Source organism: Medicago sativa, chromosome 3 (assembly GCF_051527215.1).
Source record: "Medicago sativa cultivar Bolivia chromosome 3, Bolivia_mono, whole genome shotgun sequence".
Classification (NCBI taxonomy): domain Eukaryota; kingdom Viridiplantae; phylum Streptophyta; class Magnoliopsida; order Fabales; family Fabaceae; genus Medicago; species Medicago sativa.
The window spans coordinates 73,425,220-73,444,220 of NC_140751.1; the positions used below are offsets into that span (position 1 = coordinate 73,425,220).

The 19,001-nt window shown below is 33.3% G+C and overlaps 4 protein-coding genes across 7 annotated transcripts; all 4 read right to left on the reverse strand.

Annotated features, from left to right (window-relative positions):
• Positions 1-91: 91 nt before the first annotated feature.
• On the reverse strand, positions 92-3,205 carry LOC146940018 (CBL-interacting protein kinase 2-like). 4 transcript variants are annotated; one of them, XM_085753601.1, is made up of 4 exons: positions 3,133-3,205; positions 2,561-2,643; positions 831-2,243; positions 92-305 (listed from the first exon to the last, which is right to left on the reverse strand). In XM_085753601.1, the coding sequence occupies exon 3, from the start codon at positions 2,193-2,195 to the stop codon at positions 852-854; it is 1,344 nt and encodes a 447-aa protein (XP_085609727.1). In that variant the 5' UTR covers positions 2,196-2,243; positions 2,561-2,643; positions 3,133-3,205; the 3' UTR covers positions 92-305; positions 831-851. The 4 variants fall into 4 exon arrangements, with proteins under 4 accessions (XP_085609727.1, XP_085609725.1, XP_085609726.1 ...); XM_085753599.1 differs by having other exon boundaries at positions 2,561-2,647; XM_085753600.1 differs by lacking the exon at positions 92-305 and having other exon boundaries at positions 509-2,243.
• Positions 3,206-4,499: 1,294 nt separating this feature from the next.
• On the reverse strand, positions 4,500-6,409 carry LOC146940019 (uncharacterized). Its single transcript, XM_085753603.1, has one exon. It carries the CDS (start codon positions 6,016-6,018, stop codon positions 4,861-4,863), a length of 1,158 nt encoding a protein of 385 aa, XP_085609729.1. The 5' UTR covers positions 6,019-6,409; the 3' UTR covers positions 4,500-4,860.
• Positions 6,410-6,860: 451 nt separating this feature from the next.
• Positions 6,861-11,572, reverse strand: HEME2 (Uroporphyrinogen decarboxylase). The gene is made up of 6 exons (XM_085753602.1): positions 11,344-11,572; positions 11,042-11,163; positions 10,367-10,477; positions 10,049-10,237; positions 8,073-8,198; positions 6,861-7,454 (listed from the first exon to the last, which is right to left on the reverse strand). Exons 1-6 carry the CDS (start codon positions 11,447-11,449, stop codon positions 6,939-6,941), a joined length of 1,170 nt encoding a protein of 389 aa, XP_085609728.1. The 5' UTR covers positions 11,450-11,572; the 3' UTR covers positions 6,861-6,938.
• Positions 11,573-14,139: 2,567 nt separating this feature from the next.
• On the reverse strand, positions 14,140-18,379 carry LOC146940021 (Haloacid dehalogenase-like hydrolase (HAD) superfamily protein). The gene is made up of 11 exons (XM_085753594.1): positions 18,156-18,379; positions 17,956-18,075; positions 17,766-17,834; positions 17,567-17,671; positions 16,647-16,701; positions 16,373-16,446; positions 16,141-16,224; positions 15,911-16,051; positions 15,403-15,468; positions 14,653-14,762; positions 14,140-14,430 (listed from the first exon to the last, which is right to left on the reverse strand). Exons 1-11 carry the CDS (start codon positions 18,252-18,254, stop codon positions 14,262-14,264), a joined length of 1,092 nt encoding a protein of 363 aa, XP_085609720.1. The 5' UTR covers positions 18,255-18,379; the 3' UTR covers positions 14,140-14,261.
• Between the last annotated feature and the right edge of the window lie 622 nt (positions 18,380-19,001).

Below are 19,001 nucleotides of genomic sequence, written 5' to 3' on the forward strand. Positions count from 1 at the left end.
GACGACCAAGATTGAGTTCATTTATTAAAAAAACACAGAAGTTGAATTGACAATCGGTATCTATTTAAGCAATCGTTTTGCACACGTTGGCTTAATAGTAAATTAGTTAAAGTATCATTCATTAATAACAACGGCAATGTCACATTTCACAGTAAGTTATACATGTTGTATATGTAACAGCAATGAACAACATTGATCACTGAACAATCAGATACGTTTCGGCTAAAGTTTCTACATGTGTGTTTCAGGACTAAAACCGGTATGCTACAATGTCGAAAATGGAGTGTTCCAATAGCAGACATCTTCTGCAAAATACAAACACTTATGAGTTATGACTGTGTGAAAACTTATTCATTAATATTATCATTCCACAGTGTGCTTTATAGAATTTAACTTATACTATATAGAGAATCCAAAATCTAAAAAATATAAATGTAAAGAATTCAGAAGAATAACGATCGATATGTATTAAAGCAATGATTTTAAATGCATTGGCTTATTGGTAAACTAGTTAAAGATGAATTCATTGATAACAATAGCAAGGTCATCCAAGCAAAAACTTGAAGAATATATCAATACTTGTTGTATATGATAACAATGAACAACATTGATCACAGAACAATCAAATAAGTTTTGCTAAGGACTAAAACAATCATTTGTATGTTTTAAAACTAAAACTGGTAAGAAATTTTCAAGGACTAATACCAAAGAAAAAGTATATTACAAGGACACAAGACTTATTGAAATTTTCGATCTAAACATCAAAATATCAATCATCAAACTAAAATTTATTACTGAAGCAAGTAATTCAAAATTCCGATTCAATGAACCTCTTCGGGACTGGACACCGACTAGCTAATGTTGTGTTTTTTCTCACTTTGCCAAGTCCAGACAATATATTTGAGAGCTGGTATTATATGCTCCTTCAATATCTTTTGGTATTCCGGTGCATCTCCATGATACTTCTTTATCTCAACCAAATAGAAAGATGGAGCAAACTCAAATATTTCAGTAGAAATACTGAGTGGTCTTTTTCGAAGATCTTGCTGTCTCTCCAACCTTAGCATCTCTCCATTATTCTTTACTGTCTTCATATCCAACATGTGCGCAATTTCCTCCATTGTTGATATGATAGAGGAGGCCGAGCTCTTGGAGGTAAATTTGATGTCTTCAATTTCATCATCATTATTACTTTCAAAAAAGACAGACAAATCAAGCCCTGCAGATAGAGAAAGTATGTGAAAAGCATTAAGATATTTTGGTTGAACCAATTCTTGATTTGGCTCAACAACAGTAATTTCATTTTCAACAATAGCTTTATCAGACTCAACATTTGCAGCCACATTTGTAATCTCTCTTTCTACTTGAACACTTTCCGAATGTAATCCTTTTCTGAACCAACGACTTTCCATTATTTTAGCAGTAGATATTCTACTATCAGGGATGGGATTGAGAATCTGTGATAGTAATCTGCGTATCTCGACTGAAAACCAGTCGGGACATTTGTATTCTCCCTTGTGGATTTTCCGATACATTTCCATTAAATTCTGATCATAAAATGGATAGTGACGGGCCAAAAGAACAAATAAGATTACTCCGCAAGACCAAACATCAGCTTTTTCTCCACAATAACCTTTTCCACGGAGAACATCTGGAGCTACATACATCGGAGTTCCACACATTGTTTGCAACATGTTGTTGCTGCGATGAGATTCTATGAACGTGCTAAGCCCGAAATCAGCTATTTTAAGAACACCGTTCTCATCTAAAAGCAAGTTTTCGGGCTTCAAATCCCGATGATACACACCCTTTTTGTGGCAAAAATCTAGAGCACTTACCAATTGCTGGAAGTATTGTCTTGCTTGATTATAATTTATTGCACCTTTTTTTAGTATTTTGGGGAAAAGCTCACCGCCTTTTGCATATTCTAAGATAAGGTATATCTTAGTTTTGGTGGCCAAAACCTCGTAAAGCCGCAAAACGTTTGGGTGTTTAACCCGTCTCATTGTTGCAATCTCCCGCTTTGTTTGAACCATCATTCCAGCTCTTAGGATTTTTTCTTTGTCAATAACCTTTACAGCAACTCTGTCACCAGTTCTCAAGTTCCTTGCTTTGTAAACTTTTGCAAAGTTTCCTTGGCCTAATGGTTTTTTAAACTCATATCTATTCATCAATAATTTCCCCTCTGGATCCATTTCAAGATTAAAACCACAAGCACAAACCAAGTAGTTCAAATGATTTCCCTAATAGAAGAAAAAACACCAAAAAAATTACATTTTTTAGTAAATAATATTAAATCAATGAACGGATTTTGAAAAAGCTATAAGTTATTTTCGTAAGCTATTTTGAATAACTTATGAAAATTAGTTGAAAATAACTTATGAACATGTCATGAGTTAGTTTCATAAATTTTCTCAAACGATCTCACAAATGTTTATATCAATGGATAATGTCAAATGAGCCAATCCAAAAAGGTCCAATGACATAACATATATGAAGTTTTTTATAACAACAAACATGATTCAAAATAATAGCAAAAAGAAAGCACAAACAGTGTTACCTGGTAGAGATGCTTTATATTATCAACCAAAGATTAGGATTTACAATGTACTCCTTGTGTTATACATGTTTGCTCCTCTAGATCTACCTGCCAACTTATAAGTAAATACTAAATATCGACCATAATCAAGAAAATTGAATTTCAATCAAAAGAAATTCATGGAAATAAGTGATCCAGTGAAAGCATTAAGGGTGTTAAAAAAAATTGAAACTTGAACATTCCAAGGTTATAACATAATTAGATTATCATAAGAAACAAAGAATCAAACAAAACAAAGCATAGCAAAATCAAAAGGGTGCACAATTTCTCTAGATCAAACATTCAAATATGAAAAAATATGCTAGTTTTCTGGTGCACATTTGAAGTGTTGTACCATAATAAGTTTTTCTTCACCATTGGAAATAGTACATCACTATTTTTCTTGTGCATCATAGAATTAGTGTGGAAAAAAAAAACTAAATTGATTAAGCCAAGTTTAGGACAATATACATGAATGGTAACATTAACAAGTCAAAGTAAGAAAATGGCATAAAACTAATGAAGAATAGAGATAGAGAGAAAGAAATCATTACCTTCTAAAGAGAAGAGAAAGCCATGAAGTGATTGAAAAGTTAGAGAGCCATGTGTATTATGTAAAAATGGTGTAGCAAGAACAAAATTTGGCTGGTATTTATAAGAGTATAGGGGTATAAATGGTATTATGTAGTAACATCAAACATTCAAACAAAAACATTTTCTACCACATAAGGTAACATACACGCTTACAAGGTTGGTCAAAGTTGTGGCATCACACCAAAAAGCATGTAGAATACAAATAATTACTATAACTAATTATGTATAATACCATTACCATGTTCATTTTCCTGTGGGTATTACACTTATTATGCATTTGACTTGTGACTTTTAGAAATAAAATAATATCATGAGTTAGATTGAAAAGTATATTAGAGAGTCGTTGTATTAGCGTTATAATCATAAACGTGAATCATGAGTATGACTTTGAATAATAAATGTATCATATAAAAACTTATATATGTTTACAAAAAATTTCTTAAAGATTAAAAATATTTATTTTATTAGAAAAAAGTATTATTATTTTATCTAAGACTTCAAAAAAAATAGTAAAGGTAGACTCACTTATTAGAAAAATAGCTCTTTTAAGAAGTTTTTGAATATTTCTTAAAAAAAAGAAGTTTTTGAACATACGTTAAAAAATACTCGGTCAAACTCATACTTTAGAAACTGAAAAAAGAAAAAGCTCTATAATATTAGTTTTTAGTTTTCTTTGACTAAAAAAAATAAAAGTTAGTTTTTAATTTTTAATAGAATTTTGGCGTTGGTCAAAAAGAAAGTTCAGGTAGTTGGGTGTTGGGACTCAAGGCTTTAGGTAACGCGTTTATAGATTAAATCCACTAATAAATTTCTACTTGCAAAAGTTGAATCCACAATCGTTGTGGAATGAGTCAACTTTTGACTATTTTTTTATTGTATAATATTATTTACTAAGAATTTTTAATTGCATATATAAAACATTAAAAATATTTACAAATCAATATTGATAATAAAATCATAAATTAAAAAAAATAATTGAAATACCTAAATTAAAATATATGATAAGTCTAAATAAGATACACATAGCTACTTATAAAAAAAACTTTAACAAATTATAAATTTATTTCATATTAAACATAAATCTCTAAGAACAAGATATGAATATCCGGAATAATATACTTTTGTCAAAGAAAAGGAATAATATGTCCTTTAAAAAATATATCCAGAATAATATAATTATCATTAAATTATACATTACAAATAATACAGATATTGGACTTTCCAGAAGAAAAAAAATACAGATATTGGTATATTTTACACCACAATGGTAGTTGTGAAAGTTGGTGTGGTAGTTTTTTGATAGATATTGGTCTGAACAGAAACAGAATTACACAATACTAACAATTTATTGATAGAAACTCTGGTAAATGATTCGCTACCAGAATATTACAGATACACAATACAATAAAAATACAAAATAACATAACACAGACACACCAAGATTCGAGAGTTTGGCCTCTCCCCTTCCCAAATGTTCGAGAGTTGGGTCTCTCCCAATAACCACTCAATAACTTCCCGATAATGCTCTTATGTCTGACCCTTCTCTTATTTATCCTTAAAACATAACTGACTCAATTAATAATTAATTAATAAAACATAACTGACACAACACAAATAAGACAGAACCTAACTGTCCTAAAATAACTGCTAGTCTAACAATACTCCCCCCCAAAAGATTCACCTTGTCCTCAAGGTGAAGAATTACACAAGTGTCCCCCAGGATCCCAGAACTTGAATTCTGTCATCCCTTCTTCGGCCTTTTCTTCTTTATAATCTTCTTCAGCCATTATCATGATCTGTAACTGTTTGTTGGGACATCTATGACCTGGACTAAATTTCTCATCACACCGGAAACATAATCCTTTTACCCTTTTATCTTGAATCTCTGCATCAGTTAGTTTCTTAAACATTTGTCCTTTAATCGCCTCAGAAGTTTTTGAATTATCGCTCTCTCCTATGGAATTTCCGACTCCCTCTCCCATGGAACTTACGACCCCGGATTGGTTTGTTTGAACCTGACTTTTGTTTTCTGACTCCCAAATTGCAGTTTTGGACTTATTGGAAGTTCTCATTGTTCTTCCAATTGAACCCGTTTCATTACTCCCTTTTGTTAATAACATATTTTTCTCGTCAATGCGTTGGGCATAATCCATCAATTCGGGTAACGACCCGACAGGATAAAGTTTCAATTCAGCCTTAATCACATCCTGCAATCCACTAAGGAAAATACCTTTCAGATATTCTAGTTCGGCACTTCGTAGTGGGCCTGCATATAATTCAAATTGTTCACGGTATAATTCGACAGAACCAATTTGTTTGAGACTCATCAGAAGTTCATATGGGCTTTGAAGCATTGAAGGTTGGAACCGTTTTAATAAAGCTTCCTTAAATGCACTCCATGTTTGGTTTGGGGAACAAAATTCCCACCATTGATACCAAGTAAGGGCCTTGCCTTCCATTGCTACCATGGCTGGTTGCAGTTTTTCTTCATCCAATACACCTTTTAAATTGAAATAACGTTCCACCCGATTTATCCAACCAAACGCATCGTCACCGTCGAAAATTGGAATTGACAGTTTTCGCCAACGTTCTTCTGGTGCCCGCTGTTCTGTGTGATACCCATTGTTGGAATCAGCCTGATGATGTTCCTGGCTTGGTGAAGAATGCGTCAGGGATAGGCCGCGAACGGTTTCTTGCAATTCATTGATGCGTCGCTGGGCTTCAATTTTCTCTGTTTCTAACTGAAGACGCAAATCTTGAACTTCATCACGAGTTTTCATGTAATCATGGTATGCTCTTTCCAAAAATTCTAAACGTGCCTCCATTTCTCCCCGCGTAGATACCATGAAGCAGTCCCGGAAGGTAACTGCTCTGATACCAGTGATAGATATTGGTCTGAACAGAAACAGAATTACACAATACTAACAATTTATTGATAGAAACTCTGGTAAATGATTCGCTACCAGAATATTACAGATACACAATACAATAAAAATACAAAATAACATAACACAGACACACCAAGATTCGAGAGCTTGGCCTCTCCCCTTCCCAAATGTTCGAGAGTTGGGTCTCTCCCAATAACCACTCAATAACTTCCCGATAATGCTCTTATGTCTGACCCTTCTCTTATTTATCCTTAAAACATAACTGACTCAATTAATAATTAATTAATAAAACATAACTGACACAACACAAATAAGACAGAACCTAACTGTCCTAAAATAACTGCTAGTCTAACATTTTTCTTCACAATGGTATTTGTAGAATTTTTTTGCCTTAGAGTGTGGCACAATCCCCTCACTCTAAATTTTATGCATCAAAAAAATATAGTAATTATTTTGTTTTAAATTTTTTTTTTTGCAATTAGTATATAATGTATATCATTTTAGCTATCCAATAGTTTTTTTTTACAGCAATCAATACCTTTATTTTGTTATTAAAAAAAAACGAGCCCTCTTGTCAGATGCTCAATTACTGACCGAAAGTAGTAATTTGACAAACTATTTTCATATATGAGATGAAAATTTACTATGTAAAACATCATAATGGACTTGTTGATGAAGTTAATTCAATAAAATGTCGTTCTATATTTAGAGGCTCAAAGAGATAAAAATGTTAACAAAGTGTCATCAACATGTATAAACTGTTAGTCATGTAACTAACTTATTGCCGCAGAAATAAAATATTGACAAACCAAAATCTTATATTAACTGCAATGAAATGAATAAAAATGTTAGTAAATCAATAAAAATCTTAATGAAACTTAGTATTTGATTCCTTTGGCAACCTCGAAAAAATGTGCTACATTATCCTCAGGAGTACCTACTACGATGCCGTGACCAAGGTTCAGGATATGTTTCCCTCTACCAGCCTTTCTCACGGTATCGTGTATCCTATCGGTAATCAGCTCTTTCGATCCAAACAGAACACCAGGATCAACATTACCTTGGATAGCTACATTTGGTCCCAATCTCCTTCTACCGTCAGCCATATCAACCGTCCAATCCAAGCTTACAACATCCACACCGGTCAATGCTATTCTCTCAAGTAAGCCTCCTGATCCACTTGCATAGAGGATAAGAGGGAGTTCTGGATGGCTTTTCTTTACAGTGTCAATTATTTGCTTCAAGTATGGCAAACTGAATCGTTCAAAATCCACTGGACTAAGCTCTGTTGCCCATGAATCGAATATCTGTACAGCTTGCGCTCCATTGTCAGCTTGGTATTGTATGTATCTTGCCATTGATGTTGTAAACTTTTGCAGTAACGAGTGAAGGATCTGTGGACAAATCATAGTTCAATAAGTAAATCAGTGTGATAAGTTTAAGAAATAATAATGCAGAACTTGCAGCCACTCTGAAAGTTGAAAGCATAATAGTATAAGCTTAGTACTAGATAGAGACTAAATGATAATAAAGAAGCAAACAAATTGGTAAGCATGAATCATATGGACAGCTTTTTAATCATAGGATCAATAATCCAAGCTTTTCCATTGTAAGCTTTTCCAAATGTAACAGCTCCATTGTGATACGCAAAATTATAAAGAAGAAGAAATTTAACATTTATAGCTTTTATTCAGATGCTACCCAAACTAGCTTCTCAAAATAATCATAAAAATCTTATTTTCTTTTTCAGCTTCTGATATTTTTCATAAGCATAAACAAACAAGTTACAAACTTTAAATTTCAAAATAAAATTGATTATTTCAAGGGGAAAATAACTTAAACAAGTCCGCTCTAAATGACCAGTTTAAGAACTCATTGGTTATTGTGTAGAAAGGTAAAACATGCCAGGTTTTGAACTGCTGAATAAATCAAACATAAGCACATCCTAAGTTCACATGGAGACAAGCTTATTGCGCCTACTTACGAGATAGACGAAGGTGGTTAAAGATTACCTTTGGTTCAGAGAATGCCAATCTCTTTATTTTAGAGAAATGTTTTGATGAACCGCCTTCAACCACATACGACGCCAGGGTAAACGGAGCACCCACAAAACCAAGGACTGCAGATTTATTATCTACCTGCGACCAATACTTTCAATTTAATAAAGAAAAAAGCAAAGCATAGGGGCATTATACAACAATAGAAAATACAGACAATAACAATAAAGCAACAACAATATGAAATTTAGATTAGATAATTAGAGTCTCTGGTGGGCAGTTTAAACTTCGGTTCGTATAGAAAACCACACCGAACTAAACTGAACTGCCGACATGATTCACAAAACTGAATCGAACTGGAGATGACTGATCTCAAAACTGAACTACTCTACTGGTTTGGTGCACCATGCTCTACTGGATCAAACCCAAACTGTGTTGAATTTCCACATAACTGTGCACCGACATCAAATATGTCTGTTTTCTTCGTTCTTAGATAAAGTTTTAGTAAGGGAAGGCATTGTTTGAGTCACTAAGGCACAACATATCCACTAAGTTACTTGGCAGAAACACAAATTTAATGGAATTATAAAACAAACAAAAAGGTATGTGCAATAAAGAGAGAAGGAGTAAAACGAATCCAAAAAAATAAATAGAACAAAAAAACAAAAATATAGTTCATCCTCATGCTTTAGACCACTTCACGTTTCCTGCTTTTTTTATTATTTGACAAGATCTTTCCTTCTCTTTCTTGAAATGGTTTCAAATTCAATAAATATTCATATTAAAATTGATATTAAAGACTAAAAAGAGTCATTATTTTTTTTTTTTTTTAATATTTGTTTTACTTATACATTTTCACGACTACCAAAAGATAAGAACAAATAAAAGTTTCATAGCCAATCCTGCAAGGTCGTATCACTTCTATTTATACATATATAACATTATGAACCGCCATAATATTCCTAAAGGCTTAGAAGCCCTCCAGAAAGGCTCTAAGACCTCCAGAAGGGCTCAGGCGCCCTCCAGAAGGGCTCCTGAGACTCCGGCGCGCTCGCCTTAAGGCATCGCCCATCTAAGCTTCTAGAAACCTCTAGAAACCGCCTAAAATACACCAATACCCCTGTTGCTTGGGAACCAAGCAACCGAAACCCAAGCCCATAGCAGGCTATAAATACTACTCTTGAGAGCATTCTCAAGGCATCCAATAATCAGTCTAAACCCTAGAATACGATACTTAACCCTACATTCTCTTATTGTACTTTTTGCAAGTACACATTAAAAATTAAATAACTCTGTACTTTTTATTTAAAGTGGTTTCATTGAGAAAATACAAAATAAAAAATATAACCAGTTCAGTTGGACATTTTAATCCTTCTTTCGTCCTCCCACTGACCTAAAATGAAACGAAGCTCTCTATGTTATATCAAAATTTAAAATCACCAGCAGCTTTCCTCTATTAAACAATCATTCAGTTCACTTCATTTCACGAACTGAACTCTTCAAAATTTCAGCCCGGTTAACTGTCTACAAAACATCAGTTTGATTTGTAAATTCTAATCAACGGTTCGGTTCTATATGGTTTAGTTCAGTTCGGTTCTGCAGTTCGGTTGAACAGTCCTAGTCTCCAGGTAACTACTATTTAAGACGTCAAAAAACATTTCAATACAATCAGAACATACAAACCAAATTGATGATTCATAAATCTATTCAATGATTCATATTATCTTGATAGCCACTGGCAGGACAGACAGTGTTGTGAGTTTTCAAGATTATATCCTCGCTTAATGTCATTACACCCCTCTATCTATGATTCGCAATCAATGAACATGCACAAAATGCAGTGTCTTTTAAATCAAATAAATCTAAAAAACATACAGTCTTATGGAATTTGACTAAACAGACAGGTTTTACTTTTATTTAGCTATAAAATAAAAAGAAGTGCGGCTGAGATGATAAAACAGGGATACAAAGGTAGTGTAGGATCCTCAAACCTCTTTGCGCAAAATTGATAGTGCTTCACCAACGTATGGAACTGATTCCTCGGGAATAAACTCCCTCACTTGATCAACTTGGCCTGCGGAGTGAACTGGGTCAAATATGACGGGACCCTTGCCTTTTACAATGTCAAATGGAATATTCATTCCAGAAAGTGGTGTAAGAATATCTGAGAATAATATCACCTGTTACAGAATCAGTATCGAGCAAATTATTATTGCCAACATAATCAGAACCATAACACAAGAAGTAGGGTAAAGAAAATACTGCACAAAGCATAAAAGTGTATAATATGCGCAAGAGAGTTATATTACCCCATCAGGCTGGAAAACCTTCCACGGTTGCAATGAAATTTCAACCACAAGATCAACGTTTTCAGATCTTTCCCGGAATGACGGGTATTTTTCGCAGATGATTTGGTAACTCTGGTTAACAATGAAGTTTGAAAAATCAGATCTCCTTTCAAAGCTTATTCAAGAAGTATAAAACCAATTTGACGTTTAGAGGCATTTAGAACAGGATAAGTATAGGAAACCAAACCATACAAAGAATGTGACAATCCAAACAAATATTTGAGCTGAATTCATTATGAAAAACTGTTAAAATGTTCTAAAATGGAGATAAGTTTCAGAAAATGTTAAACATTTCTCCAGCCATTCTTAGTTTCATACATCTGCTAATACCGATCGCAATTTCTATTTAATAAAGCAACACATTCCCATTGCACATGTTAAATAGAGTCTATTAAAGTACTTCATTTTGGTTAAAAGTGTAAGCAAATTCAGAACAGTAACTATTAAAAAATGTTCAATCATTTATTTACAAGATCGTTACAAGTCCATGATGACATATGACCTAACAGTGTATTTATAACTGGAGACCGTCCCCACCTTACGAGCCGGAGGCTTAGTCAACCCGAACCCAAATTCTAATACGAATACATAAGATTATCAAGGAAAGTATAACAAAAATTAGGTGCATAAATCTACCTTCATGTACCTCCCAGCTTGTCTCATAAGCCAAACAGGAGGTCTTTCGACATCTAATCCACGAACTGCATTGAGCAAAAGAGGTTCTGTGGCATTAGTTGTTTTAGGTTCAGCAACAGCTCCTGCACATAAATTCCCAAAATTCAGATGCATAACAACCAAAACAACACAAACCCATCATTAAATAAGGTTTACACAATAATGGGCCAGATTAAATTTTTTTAAAAAAATCGTTTTTAGTGAAATTGAACAATAAATGTTAATGATAGAAGATGGAAAACCCTAATAAATGGAAGTAATACCTGGAAGAGAACATTGAATGGATTTGAATGGGTAAAAGGGTGTGGTGTGGTGTTGTTTTCTGGGTAAAATGGAAGTGAAAGAAGTGCTAACTACACCGCAAAACATGGTTGAATTCAATTGAAGTTTGTTTCAGACAAACGCAGATTTTGGGCTTTGGATTCGCAATGTTTGAGTTTGATTGAGTTGAGTTTCAGCTATGTTACGGTACGGGCGAAGTATGGGAAGGATAAGGGAATCTAACACCCAATCATGATCTAGTAGTCCATACTTTGTGGGTACTCACTTCTGCCATGTCATCATAATAGTGTGGAATTCTTGGGACTATGTTACACACGATCACAACTAGTATATTGAAAACCTATTTTTTTAAAGTAAGATGTGATAGGTAATGTAAGTTAATTTTACACAAATATTTACTACTACAACAATCAATTTTTATCACAATAAGTGGAATCGACTACATAAATTTAACTAATGTCAATGCGTTCTATCAAATACTATATTTTTATCCAAATCATTAATCTCTAAATTCTTATTGATAGTTTCTATTCTCTCTCTCTCTCTCTCTCTCTCTCTCTCTCTCTCTCTCTCTCTCTCTCTCTCTCTCTCTCTAATTTTGTCATTTCTAATTTTATCATGTCTAGCCTTACTACACATTCAACGCAACATTTTTATCTCTGTTGCGCTTAATTTTCATGTTGGTTCTTTACCGTTCAACACTCTGTCTTGTACAGCATTGTTAGTCATATAGGTTTTTAGTGAATTTTTCCTTCAATTTGAGTGGTACTTTCGTATCGCATAAAACCTTGATGTTCTTCTCCTTTCTAACCATCCAGCTTGAATGTGATGATTTTCATCTCCTTCCATTTCTTTGTCGTTTTGTCCTATGGACCCAAGATATTTAAATTATGTAACTTGTGGTATGATATGATCTTCAACATTCATCTCTAAGTTAGAAACACTTCACCTTTTGCTAAACCTACATTCCATATACTCTGTATTGCTTCTGTGTAGGCGAAAACCATATGTTTCTAAGGCTCGTCTTTAAGTCTCTAACCTTCCATTTAATTTCTCTTTTGACTCCCTAAGTAGAACTATATCATCTACAAAAAAAAAAAAAAAAAATCTTGATACTAGCTCTTGGATGTGTTTCGTAAGTACATCCAAAACTAAAGTAAAAAGATGAGGTTTGGTATTGAACTTTGGTGCAATCTTATTGTTATGGGAAAATCATTAATATCTCCACCTTGTGTCCTCACACTAGTTAAGACCCCCCTCAAACATATCTTTGATAGCAGGAATATATACAACCCTAACTCATTTCTTCTCCAGGGCTTTCCACAAAATCTTTTTAATCACCCCAATCACAGGCTTTCTTCAAATCAATGAAGACTAATACAAAGCATTTGTATGATTGTATCCATCTAATACCGCTCCATTAGTAATTGGTGTTTATTTTCTTTGTCTCAAAACAATAATTCTTTCTCATAACTTTATGGTATGACTCATAAGTATAATCCCCCTATAATTTCCACAATTTTGTATTTCCTTTTGTTCTTATACATATGAACTAAAGTGCTTCTCCACTCATCTGACTTTTGTTTTGACCTCATAATTTCATTGAAAAAATTTGTGAGCTACCCAATGCCTCTATCTCCTAGACTTTTTCACACTTCAATAGCTATGTTGGCTGGCCCAATTTTCTTGCCATTACACATCATTTTCAACGCTTCTTTTACCACGTGTTCTTGAATGCGAGGATAGTAATTATAGTCTCGGTCCTCTTCTCTAATGTCTAGCTTGTTATAGTCCGGTAAGATCTTATATCCTTCATTAAATAAGTTGTCAAAATACTTATTATGTCGATCATTTATTTGAACTAAGGCATACAATAACGTTAAAATCTTTTATGACAGTTTTTCATTCATTTCAGTCTCGCAATTGCGTGTGAAGGATATTTAGTTTACATAAAGGGGGGTTGGGGGGTGGTGGTGGTTAATTCCCTTTCACTAACGACAAGAAAAAGAAACTAAAAGTCTTTATGAAAGGTAATGGTACTCTCATCGACCAATAAGATGAACGATGTAAAATGAGTTCCTATTAGGACCAACCATTTGAAGACCATATTAAGACATCCCCACTTGGTTTGCTTCGCAGAACACGAGTCTAGGAATAAAGCTTCGACCAAGGCAAGATAACAACAATCTGATTAACCAGCATTTGGTAATAATCTTATAAGACGCATAAAAAGATTATTTAAGAATTAAATAATAAAGTGATATTATATTTTAATGAAATCGTCATGGTCATAATCTAGTCTTCTCCATGCATTGAAGGAGCAAGGAGTAGGACTCAATTGATGAAATGTAACAATGAGAGGATATGCAAACTAGACCATTTTGGCCGTTCACGCTCCATAAAAAGATAATCAATAGTTTCATTATGTTGATCACAAAAAGTACACAATGGAGTGCAATCCACTCCTCTTTCATTTTAAATAGATATGATTTCTCTGAGAGTCTGTCATGCAATATCCGCCACATCAAGCGAACATGACAAATAATGGTTTTGAGATTCCACAGATTTGCCATACTCGACTACAATGAAAAGAAGCAACTTTTGTTGGCTCCCGACATGAGAATGTCTGTCGGGTGACTAGAGGAAATAGGAATTTGGACAATTTATAGCACCAAAAAACGAAGCAATCTGCTGTCCTAAGGGAAGGGGAGGGCATTGCGTCCACATAGACGTTTGGAGAACCGGGAGAACAAAAAAAATTATGTAGAACAGAAGGATTACATCAGATCGAACTGATTGCAATATTTATTGACAGTTTAAAATCAGGCTGCATAATGATTTAATTACAAGGAAAATTGGCAGAGAGGAGGGGGGCAAAAAGAATGGAGAGGTAACTAAATTAGAAAATGGTGTCTATTCCAAGTCTCCTTTTGGGAGGATTCTTATCTATGATCTGCTTCTCCAAGTCCATAAATGTAGAGCCCTTGTTAGCAAACAGTCTCCTCAAGTTGATTACAGAAAGTTCACTGAAGTTGGCAACAGCAAGATCAGCTTGCCCCAAATCATACCTGCAGGTTTTCATTATCCATCAGTTTCTAAATGCCAAAAGAATAATAGTTACATACGAAAAATTCAAATATTAAAATGTTCATTTCAATATAAGGGGATACAACTAATTTGATGTTATTAACTCAACGGAATTTTATGTACTTGAGTATGTTTCATGGAATTTAATTTTCAAATATTAACATCATGTGCTATTTATTTATGCATTAACGAGAATTACTCACGCGCGATATGCTCCAATCAATGCTACAGCCATCATTGTGCAATTGTGCGCAGCAGTTACTGCTCGAGGATCATCTTCAAAAACCACACACTTGGAAGGTTTCCGATCAAGCTACAAGGCATTTTAGGCAAACAAGTCAAAAATTAGCAGCAAATTATTGGAAGAATGAGAAAGAATTTATGGAAGATTTGCCCGAAAATTAGCTGTGGAAACATCCCACAAAAGACACCAAATGCAACATCTCAATAATCACCTCAATAATGTCGCTTTCGGCCATTAGCAGCAACAATTATTTGGGGATAATATTATGGCAGCCAAAATAATTCCAAGTTGTACTAGGAAACTCTAGCTATCAGGATTTTAATCTTAAACGAACCATTAACTTGACCTTTAAAACTACATCAGTCAGCCCACATCTTTGAAAAGGAAAATATTTAATTCTCCCATCTTAGTTTGCACTGAACAACTCAATGAAAAAATAGCCCTCATAATACCCTTCGACTTCAAACTACAAGAATCGAATACGACTTTATGTTTCATCATTACTACATAGGAGACTAATATTTTTACTTACAGAACACCTCAGTATTGCTATTTACTAATTTAGCAGAACTGTATTGTTGCCCAAATGTAATTATCCTATATTTACGAAGCAAGCGTGAAAATACTGTAATAAATAGTGATAATAAAATAATAATCATTCGAAGACAGTTAGATTTCATCAACATACAATATACAAGTGGAATTGTACCTTGACAGCAGCAGAAAGAAATCTATGAGCTATTGACTCCATCCCATCCTCCTCTGTAACAATTGCCTAAAAAACCAATAAGGCAATCGAAAAATGGCAAATTCATGATTGTGTTAGGTCTATTTATACAAGTTAAAACTTAAAATTTAGTTCTAGCCATAAAGAGGCCAAGCTGGATTTACTCGTGAAAAATAAATTTCTAAAAAGAAAAATCCCTATAATAAATCTTGTCATAAATCAAATTAAAACATTTTTCTTTATGCGAGTATGCTAACAGCATTCTTCCAAAATATACTGACCATAACTCAAACTATAGTAGATATCATAACCAGCACTCAACAAACTACATAAATTAATTATATTATAATTGGCCAGGATCTTCTGCTCTTTGAATATAATAACTTAAGATCAAGTAAAGTTTTTCGCTAATACCAACATGCTTTTAACTGACGTGATATGGGAAGCAACAATAATTCATATTTTTTAACTCTCCCAAAATGTTACCAACCTGAAAGTACTTATCGAGCCCCATTCGTTGCAAAGCTTCTACCATATTTTTCCTGTCAAGACTTGAAACAACAGCACAGGGGATGCGAGCTGTATAAACCGCTTCCAACCAGTCTCTCAAGCCCTCCATTGGTCTTTCAAGCTAGACAAAGTTATATGCTATATACATCAGGATTATTCCATCAAGACACTAAATAATAGCCATCGCAACAAATCAAGGAAACAACTCACTTTCAGAAGATTGTCGTAATATATTTGCGAAAACCTCAACTTCAGTCTATCCAGCTCACTTTCTTCCTTATTAGAGAGAAAATGCTGCAAATTAAGGCTAATCAGCAAAAATAAGATTTGCTTAATAAATACCAAGTTTGAGATTTCTAACAATGGAACTATCTTCTAATAAGTATTTCTTCATAATTCAATGACAACATAAAACAAATTGTCAAAAGAAAAACCAACTAACCTTATTCAATACATTATCAGCACCTGTATTAAGCATTAACCTTTCAATATCAGCATCTTCAGGAATATCCTTTCCTGCATAGAAATGTTATACAACTACAATAATTGAGTTGAACAAATGAAGCTATAATAATAGTAATTGTATCCTTTAATACTTTCTCATGTAGTAGTAATTGTATCCTTTAATTGTTGTTCCATCCATCCAAAAGGGCATGCTAAAAATCAATCCATCTAAGTCCTACACAGTACAAACTCAATCAAAACGATTAACATACCCTCTTCAGAGGCAAGTTGGTTCCATGCCTTCCTCTTCAGAGCTCGAGTATCAGCCTGAAACAAATTCCATTCAGTTACCAGATAATAAGCAATAACTCATTTAAACTGAGTGAATTCACAATATTCTGTGCAGTGCAATCAAGTTCTCTTTTCTCAAAAACCAACAGTTGTAAAAGTTTGTCTCACTTCCACAAGCAAGGAAGCACTGACACTTTAAAAAGAGTAGCCTTGTCTTCTTGTATACTCTATCAGTCAAACACTTCACAGACACTTTTTAGTTGTACTGTGTAGTTTCCCTTTTTTCTGAACTTTTACACCAATACAGACACAGAAATACTGCAAAAATAAAATATACAACATTTTATGATAACTTAATGATAACTCATGTTGACTTATAAAGTATTGATTCTCTCTTTTGAGTTTTGACTTAAGATTGTGGTGCACCAGTAGTATCTGTGTTTTTTGTCTCAGAGCCACGTGTAATCTAGGTAGCACCGACACTTCAGACCGAAGACGTGTCCAGCACATGCTAGTGTCGGACACCGGCACAATACCAACACTAATGTTATTTTGATCACTTCCATTTCTTAAATTATTACCAAAATCTATGTGTCAGTGTCGTATCGTGTCCCGTGTCCATGCTTGTGTTTCATTGCAATAATTAACAACCAGATCAATTCACATATTACATGTTATATATATATATATATATATATATATATATATATATATATATATATATATATATATATATATATCAATAAATGCCAGAAACTCAATTTGCATAACTTATCATGCCTTAAATTAAACACTGAAAAATACTACAGTAAAGACAACCATGTGATGTGAGCATGTGACGCGTTTCACTCCAAAAAAAAAAAACTGAAAACTTAAGTTACCATGAATTAAAATAACTTACCACCACATTATCCCAAGAGAAGATAAGACCATAAGCCTCATCTGGCTTCATAGCATAGCGTATACGCTGAAGAATACCATCTTGTAACTTATCATTCAAATAGTCCTATTTTCAACAAAAATTACCATACTTCAATCATCAATTACACTCTACTTACTTCCAAAAAATTCATTTATGATAACAAAAATTCATTCCTTACCACATCAACTTTCAACGGTCCATCTGCCCTAAAAGTTTCAAATCCTTCCCCATATTCAGCACCAATAGCCTGAAATTGAAGAAACAACATCAAACACATGGACCAATAAAAAAACACTCTTTAACATGAATAACATGAATTTGAACACTTCAACAAAGTTTAAAATGAAAAAAATGAGTAGTAGAGTTACCTCTTGCACGAAAAGTTTATTGGGTGTTAACTGAATTCCATTAAGAGAACCAAATTCATCAGACCCAGAAGTGCAACGGGTAATTAACCGATTCTTAACCAACCCCAACCGCTTAAATTTCTGAAAACAAGTAAAAAATAAATAAAAATACAGCATAAATGAACAAAAGAAAAATTTAAAAAAAAATACAAAAATTGTACCATTGAATTGGGAGAAGGAGAAGATTGAAGACGAGAAGGGTGAGAGAGAGGAATTGAATGAGAAGTAGCTCTGCAATTGGAGAAAGTAGTGGAGTTCATTGTTGTTCGACACGCAACAACGTTGTGTTACGGAACCCGAACAAGAGAGAAGTAGAAGATGATGATGTTTTTTGCTGCAGTTTTGGTTTCACTCTATGTTCGTGTTTTCATAAATTTCATTTATTAGTTCTTTATTTATTTTGAGGTTTAATTTAAATATCGTGACTGTGGATAATTTTATTTTATTTTTTTGACAAAAGTGATTGTGGATAATTATTTGGTCAAAAACAAGATTTAGTCAAAAAAAAAAATGAAAAATACTTGTGATTGTGGTGCATCCTGGTGGGTGGTGGTGGTGGTAGTGTAGTGGGTATTTCCCTACTCACGTGATTAATCACGAGCTTTTTCTTATAAAGGGAACATATTTTTTGCTAAAACATATTTATAATCACTTTTGTTGATTAAAATATGTTAAAATGATTTTGTTTTATAAGAGAATATATCAAATTGATTAAAAATTGTTTTGACTGGGAATATATTAAATTGATTAAAAATGTATTCAAAATAGGAAAAATAACTAAATGGGTTTATATTTTTATAATCAACCATCAATTTAAATCTTTTTTTTGTTAAATCTTCGATTCAATATAAGAAAAGGGTCTAGTAATTTAAAGTTTGGTTGTGAGGTAAGTAAATGTTAGTCAAAAATCATTTCCATCAAGAATCGTTCTCGAATCTTATCTCTTCAATTTAATTCCTTTTTTTTTTAAAGATCTTCAATTTAATTCCTAAATTATATAAATATAC

What these genes read in the sequence shown, in the direction of transcription:
- LOC146940018 (XM_085753601.1), bottom strand. Translation starts at nt 2,195, where the DNA reads ATGGATCCAGAGGGGAAATTATTGATGAATAGATATGAGTTTAAAAAA.
- LOC146940019 (XM_085753603.1), bottom strand. Translation starts at nt 6,018, where the DNA reads ATGGTATCTACGCGGGGAGAAATGGAGGCACGTTTAGAATTTTTGGAA.
- HEME2 (XM_085753602.1), bottom strand. Translation starts at nt 11,449, where the DNA reads ATGTTTTGCGGTGTAGTTAGCACTTCTTTCACTTCCATTTTACCCAGA. An exon ending in CATTCAATGTTCTCTTCCAG is followed by an intron (nt 11,164 to 11,343) that starts GTATTACTTCCA and finishes ATTTATGTGCAG; the next exon opens with GAGCTGTTGCTGAACCTAAA. An exon ending in TGGCATTCTCTGAACCAAAG is followed by an intron (nt 7,455 to 8,072) that starts GTAATCTTTAAC and finishes ATTTGTCCACAG; the next exon opens with ATCCTTCACTCGTTACTGCA.
- LOC146940021 (XM_085753594.1), bottom strand. Translation starts at nt 18,254, where the DNA reads ATGAACTCCACTACTTTCTCCAATTGCAGAGCTACTTCTCATTCAATT. An exon ending in GGCTCGATAAGTACTTTCAG is followed by an intron (nt 15,469 to 15,910) that starts GTTGGTAACATT and finishes TTGGTTTTTTAG; the next exon opens with GCAATTGTTACAGAGGAGGA. An exon ending in TTGATTGGAGCATATCGCGC is followed by an intron (nt 14,431 to 14,652) that starts GTGAGTAATTCT and finishes GAAAACCTGCAG; the next exon opens with GTATGATTTGGGGCAAGCTG.